This window comes from Heteronotia binoei, chromosome 8 (assembly GCF_032191835.1).
Source record: "Heteronotia binoei isolate CCM8104 ecotype False Entrance Well chromosome 8, APGP_CSIRO_Hbin_v1, whole genome shotgun sequence".
NCBI lineage: Eukaryota > Metazoa > Chordata > Lepidosauria > Squamata > Gekkonidae > Heteronotia > Heteronotia binoei.
In genome coordinates this window covers 49,351,627-49,370,864 of record NC_083230.1, presented here as the reverse complement: position 1 = coordinate 49,370,864, position 19,238 = coordinate 49,351,627, and the positions used below count along the sequence as shown (strand labels likewise).

Sequence of the window (19,238 nt, the reverse complement as noted above, 5' to 3'; positions counted from 1 at the left end):
CTGAAATGAATGAATGGGCAAATGGGGGAGTAAGTCACTTTGGTGAAGTCACTTCCAGATGCCTTTATTATAAAAAAATAAAAAATCCTGTTCCTTCTCATTCAAAAGGATGCTGTTTTCCATCTTCCTGTATTCTTCCATGTCAGAAGAAAGATCTATTTGTTTCATGCACATGAAATAGATTTCCTCATCCAGTTGCTTTAGTAACTTTCACTCACAAGCTATTTCAAGACATCAAAGATTTCAGGTTTTCACGGCTGGTAACATCATTAGGGTTTGTAGAGTCTTTCGGGATCAAGTGCCGTGTTCTACTGGAGAAAGCTTTCCTTCCAGACGTTTCGTTCACATCATTGAGATACTCAATGCACAGCAGCCAAGAAGGTCTGAGCGCCTGCTCCGGCTGCAACGCCACTGAGGATGTTCTCCGCAGCTGAGAACGAAACGTCTGGAAGGAAAACTTTCTCCAGTAGAACACAGCACTTGGTCCCGAAAGACTCTACAAACCCTATTTCAAGACACTTGTCCAAAGGCAGCCATTTCCAGACCAAACTTCTGTTATATTTTGACTGTGATCACACACACTAAATAATGCACTTTCAAATCCACTTTCAGGGCACTTTCCAACTGGATTTTACTGTGTGAACTGGCAAAATCCATTTGGAAAGTGCACTGAAAATGGATTTGAAAGTGCATTATTTTGTGTGTGTGATCACAGCTTTTAAGAAACATCATTTTAAAAAACTTTTAAAAACACCCCCTCCCCCCATCCTTTGGAACCTCAACTTTATCCTAGGAATGAACTGATGGCCTTAATACAACATAAATTTACAGCATGATAAAATTACTTCAGGTGGGCTCACTAGTTTTTTTTTTTCTTGGCATAAAATGGGTGCCCATCCACCAACTATTTCTATATTATTGAGATACAGTATTTTATGTATGCATTTATTTTTATTTATGGGATTTCTATCCTGCGCATCCTGTCAAGGTAGGCTCAGGGTGGGTATCTTCTCCGCTTGGAAAGATAAAAATGGCTTGACTATTATATGTTTGTGCATGCGTGTGGAGAGAGAGATAAGAGGGAGAGACCAACAGTAGACCCTGGATTCATTACCAATTCCAGTAGAAAATTCTATCCTAATTTCATTTAAAGTTCTTGGGTGCTTATTTAGAAAATGGATATGGACATGCCCAGCATACATGTTTGTACAAGCACTCATATCTTCCAACGTTCATAGCAAAGGGCAGATTCATCAAGCCACCCCAGGAGGAAAAACAACTTGCCTGTATTTAAGTGAACATACTCACATTCATGTAATCATAGAGTTTTTCTGTTGTAAATCCCGTTAATGAATAAACATCTGGAGGGTAGCAATGCAGATATCTTTGGGCAAAAATGTCAGGCTGATGATCTTTCATGAACTGATAGAATTCTCCTCTTGCTCGAAGCTGTTGCTTGATAGATGGAGATCGAAGCAGAGGGATCCTACGGCATAAATACATTTTTTGGTGTGGCATATAGTACTTACCAGATGCCAGGATTTGTTCTGTTAGGCAAAAGGGACACAATTTGCTCGGTATGTCTCCTGTACAAGCCTTATTTAAATGAAATGTGTCTGAATGTAACCTTATATGGTTTCTGTTCACTTCAGTGGGGCTTGTGGTAGAAATATACTTAGCGGATTTTTCCAAATTTTTGGCTCTAGGGCCATCATGCAGCAAACATGTACAATTTATCACAAGTATCTTTAAATAAGATTTTCAAGTAGCAAATAGGATGCCTGCACAAAATTGTCTTGCATTAAGCCACATCCTAGTTACATCCAGATTGTCCTGTACCACAGTGTGGATCTGCCTTTAAAGACTGCTTAGAAACCACAGCTGGCTGAGAATACAGAAACTGGTGTATTTATAGAGATTAGCCATTGGAAACATATTTTTCCAATCATCAAAGCTCTTAAAGAGTTCATAATTGTTTCTGAGCACAATTCAAGAGTTGGCATTGACAGCAAATTCAAAAACAATTTGGGACTAGCTCACAGATTAATTTACCCTACAGTGAAGATTTTAAAAAGCTTCTCATTGTGCCCCAGTGGTGGAACCCTTATTATAGAGTTTCTTCTTTCTTTAAATTTGTCTGATGCCTTTGTTATCATCATTGTACCAAGTGAAGTCAATCCTGTTCATCTATGCTTTTAAAAATCTTGTTCCTGTTGATATTTATATAGTGTTTTATTGCTAGTTTGGTTTTCCTGTTTTACTACTTTGTTTTGTTACTTTGCTTTAACATTTTATTATAAGTTGTTTTGCAAGGAATTAAAACCAAAACCAGAGTTTAAAAGATTATTAAAACAGTATAGATGATTTTTAAAAGTTCAAATAAAGCAGATACCCACTAAGAACGCTTGAAATACTTGAAGTCCTTTCTTACCTTACTAGAGCTGTGATCGATGAAAAAGAAACCAGAACTGCTAATAGGACCTTCATGACTTCAGTTGACTAGGAGAAAAAATAAGGCTGATTCCGCCCCCTCCCCCCAAAAAGTCTCTTTTATACTTCACTGGATCACAGCCAGCTGCTTGTCAGGTCAATCAATGGTTGGCGGTCAGTAGTTTGGCAGAACATTTTGGAATGTGCTCTAGAGGTAAGCTTTTATTTATGTAAATATTGCAATACATTAGAACATATAACAAGGGGGGAATGGAGGCCTGCAGTGAAATATACCTCTCCCTCTTCACACATAAATATATATCATAGTCAAGCCATTTTTATCTTTCCAGGGCAGAAGATGGATATCCAAAGAGACAACAGTCCATATAATTATTTCACCTTGCACTCTCAGAATGCCAGCATCATCTAATATGAGGCCAAGTTTCAAATATCTGTGTTATATCAGTTCCACAGTTTAGTCTAACTAGAATGCTGAGAAACAGCAAGTCAGATAAAAGAGGGAAAGAGCAACAATCATTAGGTTCTTATGGCTGGGGTACCCCATAGGGTTGCCAGGTCCCCCCAGCTACCAGTGGGGTATGGAGGGTAGGGTTACCAGATCCAGGTTGGGAAACTCCTGGAGATTTGGGGATGGAGCCTAGGGAGAACAGAGACCTCTGTGGGGTACAATGCCACGGAGTCCACTCTTCAAAGCATCCATTTTCTCCAGGGAAACTAACTTCTGTAAGTCTAGATATGAGCTTTAATTCCAGGGGACCCCCAGATGCTACTTGGAGGCTGGCACCCCTACCCAGGGAGCAGGTGTTATAAATAAGGCAGGTCTGCTTCTGTCTACGTTGTTTCTTTAGTTGACTCGATTCACTTGCTGCCTCCAGCAGACAATGCTGTCCTGAGTGTCAAACATGCTTAATTTGTTCTGATTACCCCAGGCACCAAAAAAAGTCTCTGCCTTTCTAATCTCAGCTATCAGAAGCTGAGATATCTATCAGCTATCTTCTTTAATAAGCTGTTCCCAGCTGGACAGCCTATGCTGGTGTATCAGTTGATGGAGAAGTTGCCATCCAGAAATGCCCTGACTGCATCCACACCATTGCCCGTTTTGTTTTCTTTTTGGATATGTCTACATCCCCTGATTTTGTTCTGAGATATGTTTTGCCAGCACCACAAACATAGATGGGAGCACTGGACTGGTGGATGTGGGAGAATGACATGGCAGAGAGTGCCAGAGAGAGAAAACAAAGGAGAGCTTTTATGAGTGGGAGTATCTCTAAACCTAGGTCTGCTAGCTTGTTCCTTCTAGCTGTAGAATAAAAAAGCCCTCAGCTTATGTGTCCTATCTCTGGCTCTTCTTGTGTTACATGACATAAATGTGGCTGTGAGGCCATGACAAGCTTTCATCTTAGTGGGTACCAGTTCTGGAAAGATTGGGGATTACTGATCTGGTAAATATAAAGATGGTTGAATTATAATATTCCAGGAGAAGAGAAATACTGTGTTTCACTAACTTATACTGACATTGTTCTCGGAAGATATTTTGGGACATTTCTTGATTGCTTAGATATTAACGCAGCTCCAAAAGACTCTGGCTACATAATATATAGCAATCAAAGGTCATATTAACTTATTTTGATAAACTAGATTAATGATTAACCTTATGAACCAGGTTCCCCTCCCTGCCATCATGTTATTGTTCAGCACAGTATTTAGGACTGAAGATCTAAGGTGGGTGGGGAAATCTGATTTGCAGAAAATTATGAAAAGAAGCATAAAAAAGAACAGTACTCCATAAAAACCCATAGTTCACATACAGGAAAGAAATTCTGGCTGCCAAATGTGCCTGATCTTACCAAGCAATTTATCTATTTTAAAGATACACAGATATATCTGAAAATATTTAGGTACTGATACCTAATCAAACTACACAAATCTATTTTACTTTTTGCCCTTTAATCTTTATACTTTTTTAAAAAAAATCTCTACTCACCAACTTGTGATTAATTGAATCACTCTCTATATCATACATAATCATTGGGATAGTGGGAGATGATCCAATAAAAGTAAAATCCTTTCCTCTTTGAGCCAACTACTTAGAACTGAAGTGTGTCGCATTGATCTCGCTCATGTTGAGCATTTCTATCTGCCAACAACAGCTTGAGAATTTTGCTAACCTTTGACAGCTTTCTGATTCTCTTGGGGCTTCCCAAATTGCAAACATGATTATCTCCTCACGATATCTTTGCAAGTAGAGTTTTTTGTGAGGAGCCCCTTCGACCACTGTTGCCTGGACTCCAGGACAGAGTTGCCCCCTCATTTAATGCTGAACATACATTAAATTCAAATAACCTGGATAGCTTAATAGATCTTGTCTCTGCATCCCCAACTGCAGAAAACAGTTTGGATGCTACACAACTGACCCCAGACATTTTTGACAGCTTAGCTGCTGTAACTGGGTTACATTCTGTCAAATTCTTAAATGTCCAGTACAAGGGGAGCAAAGACATATTCAACTAACTTTGCAACATCTCAAAAATTCCCTTCATAAATTACATTCTATCACTGAAACTCTTCCTTTCTAAAAGCCATAATGTCAGTGAGTCAGTATCAACTGTGCAGGAAACTCAGGGAGCTCAGGAAAACTCTGATGCCGGCTTTATTGCTGTCATAATAGAGAACAACCCAATCCAACTGCATGAACTGGCCAGATTTTGCTGAGGCTTCAAGGAGAACAGCCTGGATTTTGTAGTTATTCTGCTGAACTAGGGCAAGCAAGAACGTTGAATGCTTGAAATGGAATCAGTACATGCATCATTACTGCTGTGTTCATCTATTAAATAAATTCCAATGCCATTTTGTAAATTAAATGAGGGTTTTTAAATAAAAAGGGGGTTTTTTTGCAAAGTTGATCCAATAAATCATAATCTCTTCTAAAAAAAAAACCCTCATAACTTCTGCTCTGCAACCAAATTGGACAACTCCCATGAACAAAGGATTCAACGTTTGACATCATAACTACATGGCTTGCTGGAAATATTGGATATTCGCTAAGTGTTGGATGTCAAAACCTTTCACATACAACTGCAAGAATGCTTGCTGGATATTAATACGGATCACACCATTCATGCAGATTGCATTAAAAAAATTGAGATGCTTCAGTCACCTGACCTTGGCACTGAACAGTCCTCAATTGATCCTGAACCCAGAACTCCCTTAGCTATGATTATCAACAAATCCTATTCAAGAGGAATCAATAAGGACTCCCACAGAGACTACTCAAGTCAAATAGGCCCTGTGGACCTCAACTATCGCAATGTACTGCACACTCTGATTCTGCTGGGCACCTGAACAGGTTAATTGAGGTTGACTAAGTGGGACTCATAGTAATTCCATTCTAAAAAAATTGTATTGGAATATTGCTGGATGGAAAAGGAAAACAGGCAATCTCAATTGTATGTCTTATTCCAAGAAACATGGCATGGGTGCTATATATACATAGAAGAATATTCACCCTTTTTCATTCTAGCCATGGCTATTGGGCACACCGGTCATCTGAGAGCAGGTCTATGCTGTTTAATATTGGTACCGTTATTCTCTCACAGTACAATTGTCAGCCTTGCCTGGGTTAGAAGTAAGCCAGACTGGGGCCTGGAAGTATACAGTACAACCATGATGGAACAGCACCATACAAAATGGTTCTGGCAACTAAGCACAAGTCTGACTTGCTATTTTGGGGGGTGGCTGTAGGGCATATCTAGGCTAATGCCCCCCCCCCAATCTAAAAAGAAAGAGGTATTCTTCTGCATTATGGAGCCCACAGGAAAGAAGAGATTCTTCCTGACCACAAAACCCCAATATCTGATTCCTCCCTTCCTAAGGCTATCATCTTAATCAATGGGCCATCTCCACAACTGGGTAGCCTTTTCTTCTCCAGCAATCAAGGATCATCAGTGAATTGTTAAACTCTCACATTCCTAACCACATTCCTACAGAAATATTAATAGTTCCCTGTTTATACCTGGAAACCCATCCCCACACATAGTTGCAAATATAGCAACATCTTTGTCTTTTCCTGGGAGACCCATTCAGCATTTCCCAACATATTTTTAAACACATCATTAGTTTGATGAGTGCTGTCCTGTATCCAAATGGCGCACCCAAGATGCTGGTCATCTTGTCCTCCTCATGGGACCTGAGGCATCTTCTGGATAGGTAGCTATAATTATCTGAACCCCTGCTCTACTACTTCTCACCCCTGTATTTCTCTAACGTGTGTTTATGTGCCCAGTATGCATTTATTCACTGTGTCACGGCTGGGGCCGGGTCAGGCAAAGTCCAGAGGCAGTCCGAGGTCTGTAGCCAGTAAGCAGGAGGGTCTGAGGCGCCAAATCCAAATCAGTGTACAAGTATCGCAGGTCCGAGGTCCAGAAGCCGAGGTCAGGGAGTCCAGAAGTCAAAAGCCAAAGTCAGGGAGTCAGGAACCAAAGTCAAGCCGGAGTGGATGCTAGGATGTCAGGGAGATGACTAGTTGCTTCCACAAAGCCTCCTCCCAAAGCCCACAGCTATATAGCCCTCTGCTGGCTGTTGCCCGTTTGGGCTAATTGCTGGCTCAGGGAGGCAGCCAGGATCCTGTCATAACTCAAGCATCCTTGCTCTTAGGAGGGCCAGAATCCTCTCAGAACTCAGGGCTCAGGGAGCGTCTTGCTTGTGAGCGTGCCGCCCTCCTCCGATCCCTGAGGTCCTGCCGGAGGCGGTCACGCACACGAGCCACCCGAGAGGGCGAGGCAGGGGGGCTGGGATCTTCTCCAGCAGGAGGCAGGGGCACTGGTGCAGGTGGCAGGGGCACAGTTTCCTCGTCAGACTCAACTTCCTCTGCAGGGTCCCCAGCACCCATGACACACTGTGTGCACGCACTATTTTCTTAATAAGACAATCTCCCTTAGTTAAGCAATAGTCTGGTTAATTCTTAGTTAAGCAATAGTCTTAGTTAAGCAATAGTCTTAGTTAAGCAATAGTCTTAGTTAAGCAATAGTCTGGTTAATTCTGAAATTTCTCCAAGGAAAAGGCCTGGTATACAATTTGTGTAAAAGATTCCATCATTACCACCTCTCACTAGCCTAAGGTCTCCTTAAGAGCTAATATTTCCCCCAAATATTTGGAAACCCCCACTTCTCATAATACATCACATCTATCATCCTGCCCTCCTTTTGCCTAGGCTGCTTGATTTAAATTAACTGTTCTTTCAGTGATGTATTTACCCCCCTGCAGTTGTTGCACAGATCTGCTGGAACACCATAAATGATTAGTTAGCAGATCTTGAAACAGAATACTCCTAGACAGAAATCCTTATAGCGGGAGATTTTAACGCAAGGATTGGAGGAAATTACCTATCCCTGTGTATGGCCCTAGGAAATTATCTGAATGGCTTCTTTTTCTTTTCCTGTATAAGATGGTCCAATGAGTCACTTGACTGAATGAGTCACTTACTGAACCCAGTGAGTCACTCTTAGCAAATTTTACTATGACAACTGGCAAATTGATCTTGAATTGATCTCTCCTGCATGATCTTTCAGGTGAATTTACTTTTAGCTCAGCACAAGGATCAAGTGTTATTATGTCATCACCCTATTTAAGAAGGCTAATCACGGATTTTTATGTAGATGATCACATCAAGAGCAACCACTTTCCACTGACTATTGTCCTTGAATATGAGTGCTCCCAATCATCACAATTCACTAACAACACATCAGAAAGCCTATCTTCCTATAAAAGCATTAGCTGAAATCAGAAGATGGACAAGGAGATCACTTACAGTGCAATCCTAAGAGCACTTTCCTGGGAGTAAGCCCCATTGAACATGCCTTAGTAGAATTCAGAGTAAACCTGCTTAGAATTGCTCTCTAAGGCACTCAACTCTGAAACCAAGCTGAAGCAATAAATAATCAAAGCTCAAAATGTGTCTGAGGCCTTCAGTTGTTTGGGGGAACTGTCTTTGCCTGGCAATCTATTGCCTGTAGGCATAAATACTCAAGAAACAAATTGCTCTGCTGGCTCAGAAAAGAAGAAAAGCAGCTGAATGGGACAACTTGATATACCTTCTCCTGTTTGCTAGAAGGCTTCTAGCTTCTCACTCACCTGAAGAAAGCTGCCACGGTTCAGCCCATGATAGCCAACTTGTGACAATACTTCACAGACACACCCAGAGGTCTCTTCTGCTCATCTCTGGAAGAGTTTGAAAACAGGCTCATTTTCTTAAAGTCTGTTGAAGGATTCCTGAGACAATACCAGGTTCCCTCCTGATCAGCACAGAGACATTAGATCAGGAGTTCCCAATGTGGTATCTATGGGCACCATGGCACCCACCAGCACCTTTCCTAGCCCAGCAAGGCTTCTGATTTGCCACTGGATATGATTCGCTGAGCAAATTTTTTAAACATCCCTTTGGGAACAGCTGCCACCACAACACAAGGATCTTCACTGAGTGACGGAAAGTAAGCAAGGCTATTTTAAAATAGTATGATCATTTTAAAAGGTATCCTGTTAAACAGCTTCTTCCTGAAATATTGAAAAGTTACTGTTATACACTCCCTGACATTCTATGGTTGGCTCTGCCTCCTATGGTGGCCATTTTGTGGTTGCACCCATCACCCTGTATCAGAACTTCAGAGGCACCCATAGGCTGAAAAGGGTTGGGAACCCCAGCATTAGATATTTCAGGTAAAGCATGCTCACCCTTATTTATCCAGAGCAAATGAAACCAAGTACAGAGCAGCTATTTCTTACAGGCATATGTTTCCTACAATATGACAATACTATACAGGTCAGATTTTTGAGTTGGCCATGAAATCAGCAACTCCCCTTAATCTTTGTGTTGCATGATGTGTGTAATAACACATTTGCCTGGGACCTGCAGACTCAGTGATTTCAGCTCCAAATTCAAATTCTAACTGAATGCTTCCTAGCTTGCCATGAAGCAGCTAGTTTTTGCTGTCCTGTAATCAGCTACAGGTTATAGCTAACTACTGTTTGTTGATCACAGGTGTTAGTAGGATAAACTAATATTAAATAGAGCAGGTATGTCCAACAGGTAGATCACGATCTACCAGTAGATCGCATAGAGGTCAGAGGTAGATCATCAGCCACACTTGGTCTCATGGTTTGCTGGACAGGTGTTTGGGGTTTTTTGATGATTGTTTGGTGTGGTGGTATTTGATTATTGGTGCCAGTATGATGAATTCTTATTTTTACTTTTAGAACTGCATGTGTGGTTTTGGCATCATCCAGAGGTCTTCAGTTCCTGTTGATCTTTAATACTTTGGGACAGTGACTGTTTTGGACCAGATTCAGCCAGTGTTAACTTAGCATCTCAGCCACCCCAGTATAACGAAGATGAGTGTTCCAAAGAAGAGCAAGACCTACCACTTTCGTGAAAAATGGGAAATGAACTACTTCTTCATCATGGTGAAAGACAAGTGTTGTTGTCTACTATGTAACTCCGCTGTATCCTTGCCCAAAAAGGGTAATCTGGAGCATCATTGTAAGGCTCTGCATAGCAATAAGTTTGCTGCTGATTTTCCATCCAAAAGTGAAATTCGTAAACTGAAGCTCAAAGAACTTAAATCTAAATTGGCTGCACAGCAACAGTTGATGGCGAAGCCAAGGTCACATTCAGTCAATGCAACCATGGCATTCTTCAAGGTCAGCAACCTGATCGCAAAGAAATGCAAACCTTTCAATGAAGGAGAATTTGTAAAAGATTGTTTTCTTGAAGCAGCAGACAATCTTTTTGAAGGATTTAAGAATAAGAAAGAGATCATAGCTGCTGTTCAAGATGTACAATTGTCAAGAAACACTGTCATGCGGCAAATAGAAAAGATGTGTGGAGACACAACTGAACAATTGTTGGAGGATGTTTCAGTTTGTGTTTCTTTCTCACTCCAACTGGATGAATCTACAGACATAAGAGACATAGCCCAGTTACTAGTTTTTATCCGGATGGTTTTTGAACACTACTTGGAATGATTTCTTTAAAAGGGAGAACTACCAGTCAGGAAATATTCAGCTTTCCATTCTTTTGGGACAAAGTGTAATCTTCCATTGCATAAACTTGTTTCCATCACTACTGATGGAGCAAGAGCAATGACAGGTGAGGTTAACGGTTTCATAGGCCTCTGTAGACAGCAATATGACTTTCCAGATTTCCTTTCTTACCACTGCATAATTCACCAGGCAAGTTTTGGCAAGCAAGAGACTCAATACAAAGACTGTCATGGACATCACTTTCAAAATTGTAAATTCAGTTCGTGGAAGATCACTTCAAAGATAGCTTTTCAATCTTACTCTTGATGAAGGGGCAGCGGAAATCATTTTGCACAGATGTAAGGTGGCTAAGTAGGCACAAATTTCTGCAAAGATTTCGTGATTTGCTGAATGAAATAAGAAGGTCTTTGAAGGAGAGGGGAGATGACAAAGCAGAGTTGGAAGATGAGGAGTGGCTATGTGATCTGGCATTTTTCACTGACTTTACAGGCGAACTAAGTGATATGAACTAGGAACTACAAGGTAAAAACAAATGCATTGGCAAGATGATGAGTACAGTTTCATCCTACAAGAGCAAATTTGAGCTAATGATGACTGACCTTGCAAACAACACTTTTGATCATTTTCCTAATATGCAGGATCATCTGGGACAATATCCAAATTTTGTTTTTCAGAACGAGAAGTATGTAACAGAAATCTGCTCTGTTATCCAGGAATTCGAAAAAAGATTCTGTGACCTCCAAAGAATTGAAAAAGTTGTGGAGTACTTGTCATACCCATTCAAAGCAGATATGGACATTAAGGAAACTGCAGCTGCGATCAATAAAAATTACTCATTGAACAAGGCATCTCTTGAAAACAAAATAGTAACCCTTAAAAATGACATTTTTCTCAAGACCCATGCTGAGCAAGAATCATTTTGGAAGCTAGTGCCTAGAGACAAATTTCCCAACTTGAGAAGATGCAGTGAAGCTGTACACTCTTGTTTTGGTTCAACTTATTTGTGTGAATCTGCATTTTCCCATCTGAAAATGACAAAGAGCACACAGCGTTCCAACATGACAGATGAACATCTCCAGGATTCCCTGAGACTGGCCCTCACGCAATATTCACCCAACTTCAAAAAGCTGGTGGATGAAATGCAGGCTCAGATGTCTCACTAATTAGCAAGAACAAAGTTTTAAAGATTACGCAAGATCAGCCTGGATCAATACTTGACCTACATTTAACACAAATTACTCAATAAAAGTTAAAGGAAGTTATTAAGACAGTTAAAGAAAGTTATAACAATAAAAATTTAAGAAAAACTGTTCGCAGTTCTTTCTGAATCTTCGTCTGTTTTGTTTTTGCTTATTCTGCTTACCAGTAAATGACAGAAGGTGCATTGTAAATGGGAGGGGGGGTGAAACCCAACTTTGGTGGGTTAAAATCTAATTCAAAACTAATTTGAGACTTAATTTTCATGGTGGTAGATCACCAGCACTTTTGTCCGGAAAAAACAGATCCCGACCTGTTCGAAGTTGGACATGCCTGAAATAGAGGTTACTCCACTATTAATATTAAATAGGGCTTACCCCACAACAGTTTGAGAAACACCACTTTCTCTACATGAATCACAGAATTAAAGAAAGCAGGAGTCAAGTGCACCTTTAAGACTAGCCAAGTTTTATTCAGAATGTAAGCTTTTGTGGGCTCTCTAAGCACACTTCATCAGACGAGGGGATCAGGTATTGTGGGCCCAACAATAATTCCAACAGAATTAAAGAGTTGGAAGGGACCCCCAGGGTCATCTAGTCCAGCCCCCTGCACAATGCGGGAAATTCACAAATACCTTCCCCTAAATTCACAGGATCAGCATCGCTGTCAAATGGCCATATAGCCTCTGTTGAAAAACCTCCAAGGAAGGAAAGCCCACCACCTCCCAAGGAAACCTGGTCTAATGAGGAACCACTCTGTCAGGAAGTTCTTCCTAACGTTGAGCCAGAAACTTGTTTCAATTTCAACTTGTTGGTTCTGGTCCTACCTTCTGGGACAACAGAAAACAGTTTAGCACCATCCTCTATATGGCAGCCCTTCAAGTACTTGAAGATGGTGATCATATCACCTCTCAGCCACTTCCTCTCCATGCTAAGCATACACAGCTCCTTTAACTCTTCTTCACAGGACTTGGTCTCCAGACCCCTCACCATCTTTGACACCCTCCTCTGGACCTGTTCCAGCTTGTCTATATCCTTCTTAAAAAGTGGTGCCCAAAACTGAACACAACACTCCAGGTGAGGTCTTACCAAAGCAGAGTAAAGCGATGCCATCACTTCACATGATCTGGACACTATAAATCCTTAAATCCAATATCATAATCTATACTTCTGTTACTACAGCCCAAAACTGCATGGACCTATGCACATTTTCAGTAATGAAAGATCAGCCTGTTTCTATTCTGAAACTTTTCTCATCACTTTGTCCATCCACTACAGTACCACTGGTTTCCCTCTCCCATCTTGTGTTTACTACCAAGCAATCTCCTATGGCTTCATTTTCTATTTAAAAGTGCATCTGCTTTGCTGCTCTACCCTTCCATGTGGTTGATATACATATTAGCAAAACCCTTTCCAGAACCACCATCCTAATCTCATCCGCTTCTTTGGTCACCTGACTTTAACTCCATTAATGACCATCCCTGGCCTCTCTTGTCTAGTTACAACCCATCTAAGGCATTTCAAGTTTTGTAAGCACCTAGCATGTTATTGGTCATAAATATGCATTTGCTGTACAAGATGGCATGCCAAATATTACTGAGCATGTGACTGAATGAACTCTTGACAGTACAACTCCTGTTACTAATATGTGGTCACAAGATGCACAGTGCCTTAAAATTGGGGTTATTTTGAGGTGGGGTTTTGGAAATATTCCAGATCAACCAGAGGAGAGTTTTAGAACTTCATAAGGATAGTTTTGCTTCCTCTATGTCTGAGAGCTGTTCCAAAGTCAGGTCTGTACTTCTCATCAGCAGACACTCCTTCACTTATCAGAACATTTCAGGGCTCTTGAGATTAATGATTGTTGCTATGTAGACAGAGTATATATTATAGCAGGATGGAGGACATTGCCAGAAGAACAGCACACGGGGTTAAAAAAAAAAAAAAACCAGCTTCCCCAGTCCAGATTTATTCTTGTAGCAACAGCCCATTTATTGTGAAGCTTTCAGGATGGGCAATGTTTTCCGAGCAGCTGTTGCTTTTATTCCTTCTGATAACTGTCAGAAATATCTTCTAGGGGACCTTGAAGAGATGCCAATTGATAAGATGTTGGACCTGAGCAGCAGGCAACTGAGGCGATTTCCCTTGTGTGTTTGTTCTTTTAAGGAGCTGGTCAAGCTGTACCTGAGCGACAATAATCTGAACCATCTACCCCCTGAACTAGAACAGCTTCAGAACCTCCAGATCCTTGCACTGGATTTCAACAACTTTGAAACACTGCCTTTAGTTGTGTGCAGCCTGAAGCAACTGTGTATTCTTTACCTAGGAAACAACAAACTCCGGGACCTGCCTATGGAGCTCCACCTTCTGCAGAACCTCAAGACCCTATGGATTGAGTCCAACTGCCTGCACCACCTGCCCAATGTGGTATGCAAACTGAGGCACCTCAAGACCTTGCACGCTGGATCCAATGCACTACGCTCCCTACCTGGACAGCTTTGGTACCTGCAGGAACTTCGTACTGTCTGGCTCTCAAGTAACCTTCTAGATGATTTCCCACCTGTGCTGCTCCACATGCCCTTTCTGGAAGTTATTGATGTGGATCGCAATGCTATCCGTTACTTCCCCAGTCTCATGCAACTCAGCGGGTTAAAGCTGGTAATCTACGATCATAATCCTTGCAGAAATGCACCCAAGGTGGCTAAGGGGGTGCATCGTGTAGGGAGGTGGTCTGAAGAAAGCCCAGAGCCTAGGAAAAGATCTGGTCTGGACAGGGGTAAAGGAGCTGAGGATATCACTTCACTTCTGCCTCTGCCTCTCCCCTGCAAGCTGTCTGATTAAAGCGCTTCCTCCAGTTTGCTGCATTGGTAGCCTTCAACAGAGAAATAAGATGAAGAAGGTTGTGACTCTTGCATCAATGGGCCTGAGGACTGCAGTTAGGTGCAGTTTTGTTTTTAGAGACCATGATTTTTCATGTGTGAATTTACATTTCAGTAGGGTTTGCATAGCTAATGTGAGCAATTTACAGCAATTCTAGTCAACTTGACCAGCCCTCCATAGATACCCACAAAAACTTCTTTAAAGGAAAAAAAAATCTATCAGGAGCAGTAAAGCAAGAACACAACAAACAAAGTGTCAAACAAGATAAATCCATTTTGGATAACTGGTTGCATTTTTAATTTTTTTAAATGTTTGTACAAGGAAAACAGGTGTAGCATTTGATGTGATTTTAGGAACTGCCTAGAAGTGTTTGAGGACACTATCTTCAAAAATTTCATACTGCAAATGTACCTCCCACAAGTAAGGGAAAGCTTACTTCCAATTGTGCAGTAATCTAAATGAGAGATTTCAAGGCCGCTGTAGAATGCCATCAAAAACATCTAAATTGCAGCCTTAAACTGGTTCATCAACTACTTCCTTTCACAAGGAAATATAGGTCTGCAAGTGGAACTAATCAAGGGTTTCTTTACAGAACCTTTAGCTAATTCTTTTGGAGAAATCATGACAGATAAATCAGTAGGAAATTAAAATTTTGTAAGTGTGTATTTTGCAAGTAATGGATTATAACTGCATTTTACATATGGTTACGTATGACAAGATGATTTGCAGTAATTTTTCTTTCCTTTTGGAAACACATCAGTGAAAACCAAAATTAGTGAGTTTATAGTATTTGTCTCCCCCCCTTTCCCCCCGTTCACTAAAAGACTGGCTGTTACTTTAGAGTCTGTGTACTAACACACCAGTAGCAATGCCCTAAAAGGGCAAAGATTTACAGCCACTTAACGTATTTGGCTAAAAAAAAGGTGCAGCCACTGCTGGGTATTTCCTTCATAATTTCCAAAAGTATCTTGGCTTTTGACTATAAGCAGCCTTACTTGATATAAATTTCACTCACAGGTTTCCAGGTATTTTATACAAAGACTCATTCAAGAAGTATGCCTTGACTAGACCAAACTATTTTGTAATTTTTAAGGTGACAGTATTAGCACAGTAATGCCATATAGTTACTCTGCACTTCATGAAAATATTAATGCCTATTAACATTTTAATATAAAATGTATACATTAATTCTGATCTAGTTAACAGTGCTTTATACATAAATTAAATCTGAAGGTAGCCTGCTATTTCAGCAATGCCAACCACTTTTAAAGAGTGCTTTTCACCTTACCCCATCCAATCAGATGAGTCCTCATTTTGCACTCTGAAGTGGTACTATTATGAATAAACAATAATACATGTAATTCCTATTCTATCAAATTGAATCAAAGAATGAATCCAGAATCGAAGTTTATAAGCAAAAATGTATACAGAAAAGATCTTGACTGAATCTAGATCTGAGAAGTTTGTATGTCTTGTAGTGCTGGGATCTTAGAAATGAGAAAAAGCCATATTTCTGCAGAATTGTCTATGTCATGATGTTCCTCTAAACATGCAAATAATCCTTTTGCAAAATTGTGAAGGCAAAGTATGAGTTGCCAATTACAGTATCAATATAGTTTTCTTGAATTTATGATAGCAAACATAATACAAGGGCTGTAAGAATACATACAGGAACCCCATGGTGCAGAGTAGTAAACTGCACTACTGCAGTTTAAGCTCTGCTCATGACCCGAGTTCGATCCTGGCAGAAGCTGGGTTCAGATGGCTGGCTCAAGGTTGACTCAGCCTTCCATCCTTCCGAGGTCAGTAAAATGAGTATCCAGTTTGCTGGGGTGTAAAGTGTAGATGACTAGGGGCGGCAACGGCAAACCACCCCGTAAAAAGTCTGCCAAGAAAACGTCAAGGTGTGAAGTCACCCCATGGGTCAGTAATGACTCGGTGCTTGCACAGAGGACTACCTTTATCTTTTTAAGAATACATACTGTGCATGATTTATAATTAGAGTTGAGGACACAATGAAAATACTCTCACTCAGGTACACTTGGCAGCTGGCCCCACCCTCTATAGGACCTCTCCTCTTTTACCTAGGTTTGGAGCTGTAGCAAGTTAACCTTTTAGAAGTTAATCTGTTCACAATAAGTTAAATGTACCTACATGAATATGTCATACAAAAACAGATACACATGTTACCATTGGAGTCAGATCATTTTTTGTTTGAATAGCATTTTCCCCTTAAAAGGGAAACATGGAGAATAACAGGGAAACTGAGAATACTATGTAAAGTGAGGTTCGCAAATTCCCCAAGAGATATGTTTGCTATGGTTTCTAACAAGTTTGGAAGAAAAACCCAAATGTCACAGACAGATAATGGTGGTGAATTTATCTCACATCACATGCAAGCTTTGTTGGCATAGGAAACCATCCCGCACAAAAAGTCGGTGAGCTTTACTCCCGAGCAGAATGGCACTGCTGAAACGAAAAATGAGATCTTTACTGGAGATGAGTAAATGCATGTTCATGGATGCAGGCCTACCCAAAAAATAGTGAAGTAAAGCAATCCTGACTGCAAACCATCTCCAGAACAGACTGTTCACAAAGGGAGCACACATACACCCATCAAATACGGCATGGCAAGGGACACATTACAGTATTTGGCAGCAAGGCCTTCAGATGTGAACCCAAGTAGAAAAGGCAAAAACTATTTAATAGAACCAGAGAAAGTGTTTTTGTGGGAAATGATTCTGGAAATAAAGGGTATAGACTGCCAAGAAACAGGTGAAGTCTATGCCAGACATGTAGTTCATTTTGACAAAAGCAAAGCCAGTAGAGAAGGAACTACATCAGAAAAGGCAGACAACCAGTACTGGCTCTTGGACCCTGAACCAGTGCACAATGATGAAACATCAGAACAAGACAACCTGAGAAGGCAGATTCTGAAAGCAATCATGGCCAAGATTCAGAGCAGTACAACACAGTAGGGCTTTTTTTCCTGTGTTGCAGGGCTTTTTTGTAGCAGGAACTCCTTTGTGTATTAGGTCACACACTCCTGATGTAGCCAATCCTCCAAGAGCTTACAAGACTCTTAGTACAGGGCCTTCTGTAAACTCCAGGAGGATTGGCTACATCAGGGGTGTGTGGCCTAATATGCAAAGGAGTTCCTGCTACAAAAAAGCCCTGCAACACAGGAATGAGAAGACAGGTGGATTGGACAGCTCTGTGACAGCACATGAAAATCCAGGACACTTCCAATGCTCATCACTACCAAAGAAAGGCATACTAGCCTCGTGCTTGTTCTACCTTGCAAGGTTGGCATTGCCATCTGAACGCTTGACCTGGAAATAAGTGAAACAGGTGCCAGCAGCCAAAGTCAGTAAGTGGAAGAATGCAGCACAGGAGATTGATGCTTCACACAAAAAATAAAATGCGGACCTTGACAAAGCTACCACCAGCAAAGTGCCTTCCTGGATGCAAGTGGGTGCTTAAGGTCAAACAAAATGCAGATGGAGACGTAGCATACTACAAAGTGAGATTAGCTGCTAAAGCCTTCTCAAAAAAATATGGTCAGGATTTTGATGAAACCTTTGCACCAGTGATTAAACATAACACAATCAGATTACTTTTAAGCATAACAGTATCCAAGAAGGTAGAGGTCAAAAATCTAGATCAGGGGTGGTCAACAGTAGCTCTCCAGAAGTTTTTTGCCTACAACTCCCGTCAGCCCCAGCCAGCATGGCCAATGGCTGGGGCTCATGGGAGTTGTAGACAAAAAAACATCTGGAGAGCTACCGCTGTCCACCCTGATCTAAATGTCACAGGGAGATCCAGGAAGCTCTGTACAAGTGTGCCTTGCAAGAAAGAGTGGATTGCAGCATAAAGAGTGGCTAGATACCTAAAAGGAACTTTAGATTGAAAATTAAAATTGCCACCCACTAGGAATTCAAAGTTAGTCGGTTACATGAATGCAGACTGGATAGGAGACAGCTTAGACCTGGGGTGTCGAACTCATTTGTTATGAGGGCCGGATTTGACATAAATGAGACTGTCGGGCCGGGTCATAAAACGTAATGCCAGGTAGCGGACATATACACTTTATAAAAGGCACAGGCACAATTAAAGATTTTTTAAAACTTACAATAAAATGTGCTTAAAATATTAGCTCACTTGTAATATTTTGTTTTACAGCCTCTGATAAATGTCACCTCTTGCTATGAATTATTGCATCAAAAACTGCAGACAATGTCTGTGCTGTACCAGTCTTGAATATGTGCTGTTCAGATGTGCACATCTGCAAGTTGCAAACCTACTTTTGATTCATTGACATTCATTACAGATATCTCATGGTCAATGCTTTGAGCCTAAGACCCAGAGGAACATGAAGCAGCTGGACACTGTGAGCTTTTGTACAGAAGTTGCTTCAAGCACTAGTCAAGAACATGTGAAGGCACACAAGTAGCACAGACTGAAGGTTATGTACTTGTCTACAAAACTAATTTTCCCCAGAAAAATGACAACTAAAAAAAATACAACTTCCCCCCAAAAAACAACTACAAGAACAGAGAGACAGCCATGTACAGGTGGTCAGTGTCAGCCTACTATCTGACCTAAAGTCTAAATTCAAGACCCCCAATCAAAGGAAAATGTGAAAGAAAAAATAAGGAAAATTTGCTGGGTAAACCT

The 19,238-nt window shown here is 40.8% G+C and overlaps 2 protein-coding genes across 2 annotated transcripts in view; one reads left to right on the top strand and one right to left on the bottom strand.

Annotated features, from left to right (window-relative positions):
- LOC132575872 (cathepsin E-like) overlaps positions 1 to 2,554 on the bottom strand; it is a 29,428-nt gene extending 26,874 nt beyond the window's left edge. The window contains exons 1-2 of the mRNA XM_060244557.1: positions 2,432 to 2,554; positions 1,309 to 1,486 (exon numbers count right to left, since the gene is read on the bottom strand). Coding sequence (XP_060100540.1) covers positions 1,309 to 1,486; positions 2,432 to 2,487 — 234 coding nt within the window. The 5' untranslated portion in view covers positions 2,488 to 2,554. The remainder of the gene's footprint in view (positions 1 to 1,308; positions 1,487 to 2,431) is intronic.
- An 11,101-nt stretch (positions 2,555 to 13,655) lies between these two features.
- LRRC10 (leucine rich repeat containing 10) lies at positions 13,656 to 14,522 on the top strand. The gene has a single exon (XM_060244408.1). The coding sequence runs from the start codon at positions 13,692 to 13,694 to the stop codon at positions 14,520 to 14,522; it is 831 nt and encodes a 276-aa protein (XP_060100391.1). The 5' UTR covers positions 13,656 to 13,691.
- The last annotated feature ends 4,716 nt before the right edge of the window (positions 14,523 to 19,238 follow it).